The sequence below is a fragment of the Amblyomma americanum genome, chromosome 11 (genome assembly GCF_052857255.1).
Source record: "Amblyomma americanum isolate KBUSLIRL-KWMA chromosome 11, ASM5285725v1, whole genome shotgun sequence".
NCBI lineage: Eukaryota > Metazoa > Arthropoda > Arachnida > Ixodida > Ixodidae > Amblyomma > Amblyomma americanum.
The window spans coordinates 53,985,254-54,002,112 of record NC_135507.1 but is presented as its reverse complement, the minus strand read 5'-3'; the positions used below and the strand labels follow the sequence as shown (position 1 = coordinate 54,002,112).

Sequence of the window (16,859 nt, the reverse complement as noted above, 5' to 3'; positions counted from 1 at the left end):
ACCTTTCGAAAAGATCGCATGATTCTAACAGGTGGCAGCTATTTCCACGAAACTGACTTACAGGCACAATCCCGCAGCATTTTCCAGATCAAGGTGCTTACAGAAACGAAAATTCTCTCTTTGCAGAAATTTAACTTGCACTGAAGCAGCGAGTCAATTTTCTACCCGCTTTTGTACATGCGCTCTTGGCAGCACCGCAACGGCACTGAGGAGGGCTACCACAACCATCGTAGCTGACAAGGTGTGCAGGCAAGAGGTAACAGTACCTGGTGCATCCCTTGCAGATGTGTGCAATGCCTGTGGGTGTGATTCCCATCGTCACGCACATGTTGAGGGTCTCTAGGTCCCGGTTGGCACCAATAAACCTGAAACGAGGAGACGTTCGCCGCACTTTACTCTCCCTGCATGCCTGTGTAAGGCGGCAGCACCACTAACATAAAAAAAATGTGCTGTAACAATAAGCATGCAGAGAAAAAAAAAAGCGAAATGAAAGAAAGCTTTCCAGTTACTTAAACAGCATTGAAAAAAGACAGAAAGTAAGGTTTACTGAAACGACCTGAATATGGCGCAAATTGCAGTGACTCCCACATATGCACACAAAATTCGTGCTACAGTATAGTTTGATGGCAGCAACCTAAACTTCACAAAGGCTCTCCCAGTACTGCAGTCACTGCAAGACAAGATTAAGGGGGGACCCTGGTCTTTGAATAAAGAAATTTTTTTTTGTGCAGATTCTAAATATGTCATTTAATTTCATGTGGAACAAGTCACTGTGCACTTGAGCAATATGTTGGGCAAGTCTTCTGGAGAGAGCTGACTTGCTGAAATGCATGCCATTTGTTTGTGTTGACATCAAGGAATGCAATATGGGTAAAATTATCATCCTGCCTATCGTAGAAGTTGAGTTGTAGGGGTTTTGAGGTGCCCACTTCAGAAATAGAAAGAAAAAATTGGAGGGGCACATAAGCTCCGCGTCAAGGGTATGATGTGATAGTGTAGTGGGTTAATTCCCATATAGTACCCAGAATTCGTCATTCTCTCCTAAACATTCATAGAGCCCTGGGAGTCCTCACACCACTCCTGGTGCAGTGGTTAAGCGATGCGCCACTGCCCTGCGATGGCAGGTGTTGTCACCGCTGGGCTTGTGTGACCCAGGCTGCATTTCCCATGTGAACAATCATTAACTTGACTGCCACGGTCGGCAGGTTGTGATGACGCCACAAAGTCACATAACCTAGGTGGCCCACCTGCCTCCTAGGTTGCTTCTCTGGGGATTTTTCGTGAATTTTTCACTCACAGTCAACGACGCCAACGATGCTGGATTTTCTGTGACATGAGCTGCTTAATGCTATTGTATTAAAAGCTTGTATCCCTGTTTCCTGAGTGGCAACTTTACAAATTTATAACTCAAGTTCTACGATGGGCAGGATGATAATTTTACCGTTACTACATTCCTTGATGTCACGCAAATATAATGCCATGCATTTGAGCAAGCTTCCTGCAGCAAAATTTCTTAAAAGCTCTCTCCAAAAGATTGCATAAAATATTGCGTAACTGCATAAGGACTTGTTTTACATGACATTAAATGACTTTCGAAACAGCACAAAAAAATACATGGTCCCAAAACTTTGCATAACTGAGACTTCATTATTAATTTTTCAATGACCATTGTCCCCGTTAAACCGTTCAACTGCAGCTTCACCATGACTGAACAGAACTTTCCACACTACAGACCACTACAATTTTTAAGCACTAAAATATATATAAAAAAACAAAACAAAAGGGAGATCAAAGCAGTATAGAGCCAGCCAGGTCCACCGGTTACCTGCAGATGTAGTCATCCAGTGCGCACTGCTCGAGGCTGAGTTTCTTGAGCTGGGTGCACTGTGCGAACAGCTGACACAGGGAAGGCTTGCTGATGTTGGCCATGCTGAGGTCTAGGTATTGAAGCTTGCACACGACCGAGCTGTAAAAGAAGCAAGGTTTATGGGGGTTTAACGTCCCAAAGCGACTCGGGCTATGAGGGACGCCGTAGTGAAGGGCTCCGGGAATTTCGACCCCCTGGGGTTCTTTAGCGCGCACTGACATCGCACAGTACACGGGCCTCTAGAGTTTCGCCTCCACTGAATTTAGACTGCCAAAGAAAGAAGGGAGGCTAGGGTCACAAACAAAACGAAAGGCATGGCAACTGTCCCACTATGGGCTCACAAGTGGCAGAGATGGGTCAATAAAGCTTTGTAGGGGGCTAATTGGTCGTACATATTGAGGCTGGGGAGCGCTACAACCAAGACAAGGGGACAACACCACATAAGAACACAACGCATTTATGCGCTCGTGTCTCGTGGTGTTCTTAAGTGGTGTTGTCCCCTTGTCTTGGTTGTAGCGCTCCCCAGTCTCAGTAGGTAGAGGTGGGAGACTGCTCTCAAGGACCAGCAAGGGCTAAGAAGCTTGCAACATGACTCGCACCAATGTTCATAGAAATGCCGGGGCACAGCAATGACTCCATTCGTGGGCATGCTTTTCCTTGTAGTTGACGAGAACAGAGCATTTGCACATTTAGAGTTTGCCTTCAAACGTGCCTAAAAAAAAGAGAGAGAAAGGAAAGGAAACCACACACTGTTCCCCGTCGCCAGTATCTTGGACTTTTAAGGATGCTCTCACTGTAACTGCGGCCTGTTTGACACCCTTTTTGAAGATACTGCCATAACGATTACTAAGACCAAATGCAGATTATCAAGCCTACCACTGAATGCTTCAAACACCTTGCATTTGACAGAACATGGCAGCAGAGACGTGGCAACTTATACAAATGCCCAAGCCTACAGCAAAACCATGTTGCTTCGTGCAAAAGTCTGGGTACTGCTAAGAGAGATGGTCTGAACACATTATCGGAACAAGCGCAAAGAGGTTCCGACAATGTTGAACCAACTCACCTAAGCTTCCACATTGCCCAGAAAACACTGTCCTGTTTGGTTAATTAAACAAACCTTCAGGTATATTTCATGCAAGGAACATGTTAGAGAATGTGCATCCTGATCAGTATGCAAAAGAAACATTTGAGTTGCCAGTATTACCTCTTATCAGCTGGACAGGACATCAGTGGTGTATCACTGAAGATGGGACTTTTGACCTGAAAGTATCACACAACCACACTACATTAAGCTACCACTACATCACTGCTCAAGTCTGCAGACAACGAGGCTGACACTTTGTAAAGCAGACATGATATCACTGATGTCATACTGCAGATTCTGAGAATGCTCAGTCAGGTACTGCTTGCCCTGTACCCTGAACTTTTAAGAACTCCGCGCTCTAGAAGTCCTAAAGCAACTCTGACCCCCCAGGGAAGTAATTTATCGCTGGCATCAGGTCTGTCCCAGGCCATCCCGCTATCTGCCTTTGTCGAGCACAAAGATCTGAGCCTCCTTTGATCTCCCTTGATCTGCTCAAACCAGTTAGCTTCTAAGGCTGCTAAGGGGGACAGGGGTCTTTGGGCCTGAGAAATTGTGAAAAAATATATTTTTAGGAAATAGTAACTTCAAAATCTGTAACCCATATTCTGCCTATGAATAAGTTTTTCATTAGCTGGATGAAGTACTGTAATTCAATTTTTAACTACAGTTTATACCTCAACTCTTTATTTCTCCTCATTTTATCAAAACAAATTTTTTGCTTTTTGCAAGTTCACAAGGAAAATAACGACATCTAGAGCAGCGAATGCTGTGAGCATATTCTCAATTTATGCTAGCAAATTTTTTTGTCCACTCTAATTTAGAGTGTGTCAACCAGTCCTATCAACAGTGAACTTCAATGAGCTGCAAAATACCTAATATTGGCTTAATCTGAAAGTACTTCCAACAATACATTCCTTGCACTTCATTCTATCTGTAGTCAGATACAGCTCAAGAATGAAGTTGCAAGCATTTCTCAAAAGAAGTCCTCCAGCTAATGGTGTAGGATGATTGTCATGACGTCGCAGTTTACCTGCTATCATGAAATCGTGGGTGCCCGACAGGTGCATCCATGAAATGGGATTATAACCACGATGTCATGACAAGCATTTCATGCCATTGGCTGAACAGCCTCCTTTCAGGAATACTTGCTGCTTCATTCTTGAGCCATAGGAGACTATAGTCACATGTTAATAGTAGTTTTCCTGTGTTTTTTCCCTTTTGCCTTTGCAAACAATGGAATGCACATGTGTAATGACCTGAGAAATAACTGATGTAGTGAAAAAGTGATTGCACATCTTAAATCAGCACAGGAAACTGAATAAGCCTGTACAGTTTCATTATATTTTGCCTCAAAAATAACAAATATAGTTCCAAGACCCCATCCGACCTTAATAGTGCACATCATTTATAGAGTGCAGGGCATGCATGTTTCACTGGCGAATTGAGAACAGGTGTTCTTGAATCCACCAAGTGTGCACTGAGTCAACAAGGCAGATGTGCGCTCACTCAGAACGCAAAAAAAAAAAAATCTACGAGCCACTGACTAATGTAACTATGCCGATACAGCCTGCTCTATAAACATTGCTTTATACAGTAAAAGCTCGTTAATTCGAACTCGAAGGTGACCAGAAAATTGTTATAATTAAGCGAAGTTCGAATTACCGAATGGGCGCTAGAGTGAGTGGTTATAGCGACCCGCTGCACGGGCAGAATCGAAAGCAGTCACATCTAGACGCGCTATCGCGAACTAGGCGCTACTACACGTTTGTGGCGGGTGATTCTGAGAATTAAATTCATGTTGTTCTATTGGCAAATGAAATAAATTGATCGGCCAGTTATGCGCCAGGAACAAGTACTGGAATGCATCGGCGTGAGCAGCGAGCTTCAGTGCTAGAATATAGGATGCTATTTATGCTCCAAAACATGTTTAATAACGGGGAAGTGTTGTCAAAAATAAAAAGTAATCAGTGGTGTGCATTCGCTTCCGTTTCTTCTGCCGAGATTCCATCAGCATCATCTGCAGCTTGCCCAAGAGCTCCAGCACAACGTCCAAATCCTCAATAGCAGAGAAGTAGCGCGCCGCAACATCGAGCACCGATGCTACTTGACATGCACTTGGCGGTGGCATAGGCTTGTCGCCGCAGTCGGACTCATCCCTGTCGGCTGTGCTCACCGCACGTGAGCCCGGTGTTGTCTGCGGACAGCATGTAGCTTCAATTATATTGGCGTCACTTAAGGGCTGTAACGTCTCTACACTGCTGTCCATGTAGCTCACGGCACCAACAAAACGCATCATGGCGCCCGAACCGCCATACTGCGTTGTGTACACCATGAGATCGCGACCCAGCGACCGCGGCACAACGAAAACCAGGAACAACTTGCGCTGAAGCATCGGTGGTGCGGGTTTGGAAACCTGCTTCAGCATACACCAGAGCACGGGCTCCGCCAGCCTCATGTGCTCAGCTTTTTTCCTTTCCATTATTTTACATCTGTAGTAAATTCGCAGCACGTTGTACTCGCTATGGGTCAATTTCTATTTACGACGAACGGTGTCAGCCAGGCACTCCTAGTTCGAATTATCAGGAGTTTTCCCCGATTGAAATACCCAGGGCTGTGCCGGGACCCGGGCGTTTGTTCGAATTAACCGAGTTCGCATTAACGAGCTTTTACTGTATCACCACCTGCACATGCCTTATGCTATCAGAAATGACAGCTGAAGGCAAAGAAACTTAGCTCGGAAGCTGCTGTGCAAAGTCAATGCAACCGAAGAGTAGACAACCCTAATAGGTGTCATTTCTGCTGAGTGAATCTGCAAGCATGCTCCCAAACACATGACACAACAGCAGCACTCACATCAGCTGTGGCTAGCCTGAGGACAGTCACTCCTCGCCTAAGCACGGTTCCGAGCACACCGGGGCCCAAGTGTTTCTTGCCAAGGTCAAGCCGCCGCCAGAGGCTTTCGTCGAACCTACATTTCAAGAGACAGGGCATGGTGCTTGGTAGAAACCCAGGTGACCCAAGCTACAAGACATCACATTTGTCCCTGCTCTCGTGTGCCCCTAAAAGGTGTCTTAAGTTAAGAATAGCCACTTTGAAAGGAGTCCTCAAATGTATTCCTTCTATGCTATGGTATCTTGATGGCTTTGCCTCTGCTGTGAGCAATGCTGGCATGTGTGCTCCATGGCTCACTTCCAAGACGTTGCAAACACAGTCAGCCACTGGAATCCCTGTGGTCTGCAGGCCGTAGCTAGAACATTCAGGTGTCATTTGTTAGTTAAAGGTGTATTTACACTTGCGAGTTGTGGAGGGCGAGTGACCAGCTGCGATTTGCGACCAAGGAGAGGCTCAGCAGTACTGATGATGTTCACATTAGAAAGTGTGGCCTGTGGGTTGCTTTCCCAAACGACCTCGTTTGGAGTGAGAGTTGCTGGTGCTGACATTGCTGGCAATGGGAAGCTGAATGTACGACAAGCTCCGCGTCACTTCTAAGGAGTCACTGATTGGGTTAGCATCTTGGCGATTCAATCGCAAGGCTCGAAAACTGAGCCCAGTGTGACATTCAGCAAACTTCACTTTTTGACCAAGCCAACCACTTCCAACTGTCATTTCTCAGCCAAAACGATCACGCAACCTCTATGACTCGTAAGAGCACTCAGCGTTCGCTCTGAAGTGGCGCTCACGCTAGCTCCATCCATCGGCGGCAGACACGGCCACAGTTGACAAGCACCGACTTGGGCAGCCACTTGAACACCTCCAGAATGGTTTCATCCGATAAATCCATGAACGGGTCTGCAAGTACCACGGAGACAAAAAGGCTCAATCGGCGCCCACAGAGCTTGTTAAATTCCTTGTTCTTAAGAGCTTGTTAGGCCTCCGAAACCCCTTCCACTACATCTGAGGTCTGCAAGTGTGCTTTCAGACCTCAGACGAAGAAGTCGCAGGTTTGTCATCGATCGCATGCCATCCAATTCCTGGTACTAGTTAAAAAAAACTAGGGACCCTGAAGACAGTGAAGTTCTGTGAAATAAGCTGCGACATGAAGCAAGAATTTAATCACAGTAACATAGCAAGCATGCACTACTTTTACCACACTTCATGAAGTTAAAAGCAAGACATACAAGCTGCCATGTTTAATAACTGTTCTATGGGAGTTTTCTAATTCACTCATTCAGAGTACAGCTGAAACAAGGCCTCATATCAACACCTAAGCAACCCCACTCATGTAAAGGACATGAGGCTTGACAACCTGCAAGAAGTATATATTTTATCATGCGGGCAAATTTTTCCGTGTTTGCAACATTATGTAATGGATGCCAGTGCAAAAGACATAACATACACATCTTGGCTGTATATTCGTGCAATACTCAGTGCTCAAAGCTAAGCTGAGGACTTGTATCAAGTTTCAAAGCAAACAGGCTGTGATGAGCAGACAAAACATTTGAACTGCAGTGTGGCTGCCATGAGATGAACTGCACAGCTGTGTTCCATTGTGACAACGGGTTTCACTGAACAAGCATAGACATCGTTTCACCCACCTTCACCATCGCTGTTTTCCTGCTTGCGGCGCTTATGTAGTGTGAAGTCATCTGCGCCTGTCCTTGATAGTGGCGTGCCTGACAACACAGATGGCATATCCTGCTTCTGTCCCTGAAAGAGGAACAATACGGTGAGTGTGCAGAGACTTGCAGGGCGTTGATAATTTTCTGTAAATAACAATTAAATATAATTAAATAATAGGGCCATTGAAGAACTGCAGTAAAAGTAAAAATTCAATAATTTGAAAAGTAGAGGCAGTAGCATGATGCAGTTTTTCACAAAAATTCAAGACAATTTTTTAAAAACAAATTTTTTCATGTTAAATGTTTGCTAATTTGAACTTAAAGGGACCTCGAAATGATTTCGTTGGGCATATTATAGTGCAACAGACCTGTAGAAGTTACCTATGCAGGTACTCGAGTTAAACTTAAAACTCTGCATAGACCCCATAATTTAGAAAATTTTTTTAGAAAATTGCTGCTCGCAATAGCTCACAACAAATTAGGTAGATACCTCACTGCCATGTCACCACCCCAGTGATGTCAGTAGGCACGGTAAATTTATTTGGTGAAAGACTGCACAATGGTTGTCTGGTTTTGAGATGGAAACAGCGCAACAGCGACTGTTTTTCACATTTCCATCAACGCTCTGTTGTGCGCACATTGTCAGGTGTGTCTGAGCAGAGTAGCTCCAAAATGATAAGGGCCTCCATGGCATCCTTCAGGGTGTGACACAGCAGTGGTGGAGTCCCCTCGCAAGCAGCTGGATCGCATATGAGGAAGTTCCATCGCACAAAGAACGAACAGCATGTGACGAGCACGCAGCTTTAACGCACTAGAAGAATCGTGCTGATGGAATCTGGAGAAATGTGCAATGACACCAATCAGCGTCCTAAACGAAGCGCAGCTGGGCTCGGTGGGCTGGCCGACGTAAAGCCGATAGCTGCTGTTGCCGTGGGTTGGCGCGAAGACCTGGAAAGTGAAATCGAAACTCAGCGGTCATTAATATTCTCCGAGGAGGCCGTAATTTTTCGTCACGCCCGCCGTGGCGCACACGTCAGCAGTGTGTGGGGCTATTTTCACAATCGCTTGCCATGCCAGTCGTACCTGCACATGGTCTGCTCTCTGGAAGCTGTTCGGATTAACCAGTATGGGATGTGTAGTGTCCAAATTGGCGAGCATCCTAGGCTATAAACTTACATGAACATTAGCAGAAACAGCACCAGCAGCTCGAATTATCCTGATTTCCGAATTATCTGGATTTCTGAATTACCGAGGGTCAAATTAACAAGCTTTGACTGTACCACATTTTTCACTGACAGGCAGCATTTAATGCTACTGCACAAACTACCGACAGAGCTGAAGCGGCACATTTCGGTGGAAGATGTAACCATTTTGGCAGTCAAATTTTTGGTTATTAAAAAAAACTCCCAAGTTTTTTTGTGCATTTGTGCGAGCACTGCATCACGCTAGTGTCTGTACTTTTCCAACCGTCGATTTTTACTTTGTTTCTTGATTTTGGATAACCCTGTATTCTTAACACTGACTATATACCTGAACTTGAGGTTATAAATTCAGCCATGGCCATGGCATGCTATGCACAAACACCACATGTGTGTAGACATTTGTGATATGCATGACAGACCTGCAACTGTAGGCCAAACAGGATTGCATGAAGACCAACCACTATGGATACTGCATGTGACTAGCCATGCCAAACCTGACCTGACAGTAGCAATGACAAAACATCCAATGCATTGAGTTCTGCATCACATATTGGCAGTTCTTACACCTCTGAACCTCCTCTCACAAGTCACCAATTTTAATGGCTGCGAGAAGAACATAAATTTTAGCGCGGAATTTGCTTCAGTTCTGTTACATCGGCCCTTGAGAACCAATCTCCGAGTCTTAAGCCTTAACGTGCTGGACTAGAAAGGACGGTGGAAAACTGCCCAGCTCCCTTCAAGAACTAACACAGCTGAGATCCTTGGCATGCCTTCGTGCTTTGCAGTGTAAACAGAGCCAAAAACAGAGAAGTATGACAAGTTTGATGAAAACGTCAGAGCACAAAGGGAACACAATCCAGAGTTTGCCGTAACTGCCAACACATAACCAAGATAAAAAATTCATTAATTACCAAAAATTCTGAAACTTATCAACTGAAAGAAACCCCACGGCCACAGGATGATGAAGATGAATGACAAAGGCCGGTGCGGTCACACGGCGACTGTGTCGTTCACCTTCATCGTCCCGTGTCTCATGTGTTTCCTTCTGTCATGTCAAACCAATTAGCCCATAGCAGTACCTTAACGAACTGAAGTTTATTGTCCTCGACTTGAGGTCCTAAGAGGCCGCACACTGCACATTTCTCCGTACTGAGCCAGTTAAAGTAACCTGCTTTCTCACTATGCCATAATGATCGATGTGCACCATTACATTACAGCAGAAAAATGCCTCCCCATGTAGCTGCAGAGCAGCCCGAGCATAACGAAACCTACCAAACTGCTCTTTACTAAGCCTTGAGTGCTCAGAGGTTTTTTTTGATGAAGTATTTATAAAGTGTGTTATTATAAAATGACGTTTAAAAGCCCACAGACAGACTTCTTAACTAGCTACCCACACGAATGGCCAGGACAGCAAACTACATATGGATACAACTCGCGAACGATGTGGTAAATGCCCCTCAAATGAGGCCTTCTAACCAGCGGCATCAATCTATTGGCATGACATAGCAGCACTTGCTAGCATAGCAGATGGTTAGCAGGTGCAGGGTATTGAACTTGACGTCACGATAATGAGTTAATGCCATGGGTTTGATTGAGGGGCACTTGGCACTTCAGTCGCACCCCACTGTAAATGCGCATTGTATAGAACACTATTCTCTCCCAAGAACCAAACATCATCATCAGCCAAACTACATCCTCTGCAGGACAAAGGTGGATCCTTATTCCCATATCCCCTCGAATTAACCGTTCCGTGCGAGTTATGGCCACCTTATCCCCATAAACTTCCCAGCCTCATCCGCCCACCTGACTTGACTGCCCCTGCTACGCTTGCCTTCTCTTGAAATCTAGTCAGTTACCCTTAACAACTATTGGTTATCTTTACATTACATGCCCTGCCCATGCCCATTCCTTCTTGAGTTCAACTAGGATATCAATAACCCAAGTTTGTTCCCTAACCCACTCTGCTCTCTTCGTCTCTTAATGTTACACCTATCATCTTCCTTTACATAGCTTGCTGCATTGTCTTCATTAAGTTCAACCATTTTTGACAGTTCAATAGCCACCCCATTTCCACGCCATAGGTGAGTACCTATAATATATACTTTTCTTTTAAGGGATCACTGACCACCCAAGCGTATGTGACAAATGCACTCCATCCCATTCTTCATTTCCTGTTATTTCACTCACATGGTCCGAATCTGCGGTCACTAGGTGCACTTAGCCGATTTATCCCTTTCCACTCCTAATGCTTTCAATGCCTATTGTTTTAGATCCAACATTCTGCTTTGCATGTCCAGGTCCTTGAGTGATCATTATTTGCAATTTGGCCCCTGCGTTAATTAGCAAGGGAATGTCACCAGCAAGTCAGAGATTGCTAAAGTATTCTCCATTAACTTTTCTCCCGAACTCTTCACAATCAAGTTCTGTGGATTGAACCAAACATGGGCCAATTAAATTGGCAAACCGAGCTAAATTTAATTTTTCAAGGGTATAGCTACGGGTTAGACTTTAAATTCCTTATTTGGCTGACTTCTTTCGGCGTGTCTTACTTTTTATGAATGAATTAGTTTTTTTTCTCAACAATAAAATGTGGCACTCCTGCGTGGTCAAAAGTTGCCGACCATTTCTCTAGACCCATTTGTCAGCCTGATCGTTTGATTTACCAATTGAAGTAAAAATGGTTGTACTTAGAGCTGTGCTTGTAGAAAGAAATGCTATTGCCATCCATTTAAAGAAAGGAACGCAAGTTATATGGTGGAACCATAAGGCAAAAACATAAGTGGAAGTTCACTTCTAAAAGCAATGTTTTCATGCGAATGTTGGTAAACTTTGGTGAAAGTGATGAAACTGCAACCGTCAAGGTGGACAGCCCACAACACTTTTTGTAGGCGTTTGTGCATGTTTTCGCGTCAGTGTTCTTATATGCAGTGAAGGATCTTACTCAACTAAGCAACTGCCCTAAGCAGGTGATGGCAGTTAACAGGGCTTCGCCAGCAGGCAAAGTTTCGTAAGGAGGTGAAGTTATTTTCTGGTCGATGATGATTGATGGTGTTATGCTCGATGTTCCAGTGGAGTTCCCTGACGATTCGGTGACCCAACAACACAATGTAGGAATGGACTTCTTCAGACAAAGTACAGTACAGTGTGGTTCCTCGTTCTCTGGACAGGCGCCAGTGTCAAGCTTGACCCTGTCCACTCCCTCCTCTGTCATTCCAGCACGAGCAGAGTCGAGTCTTCCTTTTTGGCACCAAAAAGCCCCCATGCCAGTAGAACGCCAGTACCCACAAGGTTGTCACGCGATGTGCTACTGTGTTGCCACATTTCACACCCCTCTCCAAACCCGAGGGGTCTGCATGTCTGCTCTGCCTCGCGAGAAGGGAGCAACCTTGCAAGGCCATGACTTTTCGCAGTCCGCTAACAGTCATTCCTGCAGTTTACAGCCATTGTTTTCAAACAAACACATTCTAATTGCACCGAGGGGGGGGGGGGGGGGGGGGGTTGTACAACAGCTCCTAGCAAAACTGTGAAAGAAAGCACTGAGCTAACGGTGGCCCGGGCCCAAGCTGCTTTATGACCCTCAGCACAAGGGCTGGTAAACTTGAGTGCTGGAGCTTCCTGGTCTACAGGGACATGTAATTAAGCGAAGTAATACCTGAAAATGCACAACTGTGCTACTTAATCCATGGGTGCCACTGTCTCTCCCTGCCCGCATCTTCTGTAATCTTAACTTTCTCTTGTCTGAGTGCCACTCCTATCAACAGCCAGCTAGGTGTGGCACATGTAGTAATAAATACTATCCTTTTCAGTTAAAACCAAAGAGTCCAACTCTTAGGTAGAGCCTGTATTTATAAAGATATACAACAGCGATGGAAAGCTTCCTGGCTTTGACTATTAATTAAAGAGTAATACCCCTGTCACACGGGACTTCTTCTCGGCCTTTGCCGTAAAGTTGTCTTATTGCACTAAAGGAGGAAAACCGAAAAGGAGCAGCGACGCTGCTACACGGCAAATCCAAAGGAGCTAGAACGCGGCCTCCGTGAATGCCAAAAGTCACCGCTGTGTATGAAGCGGCGCTAGTAACATTATTAAATTAAAGCAGACGGTAGCACTTCAGCTAAGAGTGCATTCGTTTATGTTGGAAAAAGTAGCTATCACGATAATAAACGAGCGTTCTGACGGTGAGAAACGGATATTTTGAAACAAAGTTTTTTTTTTTTCCATCGTTCTCGGTCCGACCACGGTAGGCGCACTTTTCCGTTCGGCTCCTCGTGTTCGAGAAGCGTGCTTTGTTGCTTGTGACTTTGTGCACACAAGCAAACTCAAAACACGCACACAACAAAGAGCAAACGAAGAAAAAACAGCAAAGCGAGATGTGCAAGCACGTGTGTCGATGCGGCTGCTGAAAAGCGTTCAAGTCCATTCTTAGCAGTGTGGATGTCTTTAGTCATAGCCTCCTCTACGGTTAAGTGCACTGTAACGCAAAATTAACCATTGAATAAGATAAATTAGATATTGTTTACGGTTTCAAAACTAAAAATTGCGTCAATTTTTTATTCTTTGAGGTCACTAGCTGGCGCTGCCGTCTGGGTTGCTCCTTTAAGCAACTTTAAGGCCGCTGACGGCCGCCTTTATTGCTACGGAACTTTATTGCAAAGGTATCGACGCTTTGCCGTGTAGATGTGCGTCACGCGCCTTTGGGGCAAAGGACCTTAATTTCTAAGGCCTTACAAGTGCCCGTGTGACAGGGGTATAACACTGGCAAAGAATCAGCATTATCCCATAAGCCAAAGCATGTGGACTGAATGTCAGTGGGAAAATTTAGGCCACTTGCCACTGGTCAAGGCATGAAAAAAGAAGTGAATTTGACTGGCGGTACACAAACAACTGAAAGACTGCATACACGGGGCTGAAAGCATGCATAACTTTATGATCAATGTGCAAGCCATTGCATATCTGAATGGAACGGCTCTGCGTCGATGAAGTTTGCTCTCTTAATGAAGTTATGGGGATTAAAAACAACACGCAGGCATTTATACCTAGATGTGGAGCACAGAAAATTACGATTTTGCTACAAGAAGCTCTATGATGCGTTGGTGCAGAATAGTTTGTCATGTCAGAAGGCTATCGTGTATAAAAATTACAGAACCTGAGACTGTCGCCACTGCTGCCGACACCAAATGGAACTGCAAATGCAATGAACATGTAGACTGAACATGAAAATGCTTTGAACATGTACTCTCGTCAGCTTCATGAAAGGGAATGCACGAGCGCATGGCAGATAGCCTTGTGGCGATATGTGGCTACTGCTTTAAGAAGCAAAGCATAAAGGGAGATGCAAATCTCTGTATGCTAGAAGCAGACAGAACTTTTCTAGTATGTTGAAAAAAAACAAGAAAAAACATCTGTGTTTTGCCACAAAGAAGGGTCTAAAACAGTCTGCCATGCACTTGTGCGTACCCTTTCATAAAGCTAATGACAGTAAAGTATTGCAAAAATTATTGAGCTGAAGGGGTCTTCTCAGTGAAACTCAGTAGCACCCCCGGGAGTCAGAGTTTTGAAGGACTGAAAACAAGGATTCCCCTCGCATTTGGGAGATATTTAAAACACTGGTGATGCAGAATGAACCAGCCAACACAGCCCAGAAATAAACCCAATGGGCTGTGGTATTTTTGCATGTTGTGTCTTATACAGGTGGCAAAACTGTCATTAGTGGCATTGCCGTGAAGGCCACTTCCAAGACTGCAGGTGATCACAGAGAATTGTGCACAGTCAGACATCTCAGCTACTGAGCCAACTGCACAGTGCACCTACCTTGCTACACATGCGTGATACTCGTGGTGGCGATGGCGGACTCTCAGGGGCCAAGCTAGGCTGTGGAGATTCATCATCCAGGTAAGCAATACCCATGTCCTCAAGGACGTCACTTGGGACGCGACAGTCAACGCCCCACTTATCACGTGACGAGCCGTCATCACTGTCGTCTATGACAATTGCATTCTCAATGTCCGTCTCGGCACTTGCTGCGGTTTCAGAGTGCTTGGTGTTGCGTCGGAGCCGCTTGCCAGGTGGCTGGTTCGTTGAGATGTCCTGCAGTGGGCTGCGCTTTTTGCTGTTTTAAATGCAGAAAACAAAACAAAGAAAAACTTGGGAAGGGAAAGTGAGTGAAAAAAAAAAAGCAGGAAACACCAAGAGAGAATGATGAGCAACAAGACAACATGCACACCTTGTTTGAGTCTTGTTTAATGAGAATGCGATATGGAGCATGATTAGGCCTATTAAAAGCAAGTATAAATAAAAGCAGACAGATATGATAGTGGCACACGCCATAAGCCCTTAAATTAAAGTCGAGATGTGCGTGACCAAGAAAAAAATTGCACAGTTAACAATTAAAAACCGGTTAGAGAGTTGGGCGAACAATGTCTTTTGCAGCTCGCTCAGAAGTACTCTGGCACCTTTACGTCTGCGAAGTTTTGTAGTACGATGCTACAGAACCTGACGCATGCGCACTTGCGGAACATACGACCTACGAAACATCGCAAGAAGAAAAGAGCACTAGAGTGCAACGCACTTGGAAACCCGACATTACAACGGACAGTTAGCCCTTACATTGAAAACAAAGACCGTCTTCTGGAAAACTTTATTCTTTCATACAAAGATAAAAACAGCCCACAGTTGAGCCACTACAAAGTCGCTTGCTTGCAGCGCGCGTTTTTTTTTTAAGGAAAAAAAAAAGACGGCGAGTTAAAACTTGCGCCAGCAACGCAAAATGCACGAACGATGCAGCAGGCATGTTCGAGTGACGACCGTTGCTGTTATTTTTCCCTGGAAGGAAGCACTCATGGTGGCTACGATGTGAGAAACAAACAAACAAGGAAAATATAACTGAAGTGCATGCCACAGAAGGCCAGAAAATTTTTAAGGATGGGCTCTGACCAGAGGTGCGCACGAAACGGTTGAAGCAGCGCCCGGATCCGGCACGGATTTTGTAAGTTTTTCGCCGAGGTAAAACGGGCTTAGCGACAGAACTGCGCCACGATAATAAGTGCTACAGACGCATGAAATGACCACTGTTTGATTCTTTACCAAGCACTCACGATGGAAAAAAAAAATCTTATATGAAAAATTCCGTCCAGCTGGGCACAAACGGTGCCAACGTTGCGAGGGTGTTCAAAGTGCGTTTGGGCTAACAATATTGGCACTACGTCCATCGGATGGCAGTTTGGGCTCTGACAGATGTATAAATGCATGGTTAATTCACTACACTACGTGCGATGCGCACATATGGCGGCAAAAATTAATTTCTGATAAATTGGCGCCCGGCGTTATTGGCGCGCTTGGGAGTTTTGGCGGGGTGATAAGCGGTGCACAGATTCGGCAGCACACTACATAAAAACTGATGTTGAGGCAAGAATAACTCTCCCTGAAAAATATTTAGCGCCTCGAGCAAAGATTTGACTGCCAGTGCAAAATACAAAATAAAATAAGGGGGTCAAAGAATCAGTGTGCAATGCATAGGGGTACTGCACCTCAACGGCAGCAGCTCGGACCCTCGGCATCGACTGACATAAGGTCCGAGCACCGGTAGGACGAATTTGAGCGTCCTTAGGAGAAAATTATTAAGTGTGCGAAGTGTCGTGTGGGAATAATAACTCAACCACACGTGAAACATGCACTCAGCGGAATGCCGTGCCCTGCAAAGCACGGATTCGACCCAGAAGGAAAATATTGAAGCCAAATGCTACGTCGAACATTAAGTGCACATAAATTCTACTTACCTGCCCTTAATGGAGAAATCCAAGGGAACCACTTTGTGATCCATATTGAGCGCGCCTAAGTAAGAAATTTATTTTTGCCGCCACCACCACGATAATGCAAGCAACGAGCGCACACCAAGCTGCACCTGCCTACACTGCCGGTCTACCCACCGCCCGGTCGGCCCCGTGCCCCGTGAACAAAAACGAGGGACCGTTATGCTGGCAACGCTGAACCGAATCGAAGCACGCGATTGGTCGTTCAGGAGGCTACTGCACTAAATGGATAAATAAGTACAGTACTTATGTTTCAAAATGTTTGAATTGGAGCCATCAAGTGAGTAAAAATTCAATAATTATGTATAATTTTAAACGCGGTCTTCTACATTTATT

General features: G+C 45.1%; 1 protein-coding gene across 5 annotated transcripts in view; it reads right to left on the bottom strand.

Annotated features, from left to right (window-relative positions):
- LOC144110433 (S-phase kinase-associated protein 2-like) overlaps positions 1-16,679 on the bottom strand; it is a 36,516-nt gene extending 19,837 nt beyond the window's left edge. For 2 of the 5 annotated variants that reach the window (XR_013309835.1, XM_077643330.1), the window contains exons 1-8: positions 16,491-16,679; positions 14,527-14,824; positions 7,490-7,601; positions 6,635-6,743; positions 5,808-5,922; positions 3,075-3,130; positions 1,826-1,966; positions 267-365 (exon numbers count right to left, since the gene is read on the bottom strand). Coding sequence is in view for 3 of the 5 variants with exons in the window: in XM_077643330.1 (XP_077499456.1) it covers positions 267-365; positions 1,826-1,966; positions 3,075-3,130; positions 5,808-5,922; positions 6,635-6,743; positions 7,490-7,601; positions 14,527-14,824; positions 16,491-16,534 (974 nt within the window). In the remaining 2 variants the exon portion in view is untranslated. Of the gene's footprint in view, positions 1-266; positions 366-1,825; positions 1,967-3,074; positions 3,131-5,807; positions 5,923-6,634; positions 6,744-7,489; positions 7,602-14,526; positions 14,825-14,938; positions 15,207-16,490 lie in introns of those variants that run through there. The other 3 variants (XR_013309836.1, XM_077643331.1, XM_077643332.1) reach the window with 2 other exon arrangements.
- Between the last annotated feature and the right edge of the window lie 180 nt (positions 16,680-16,859).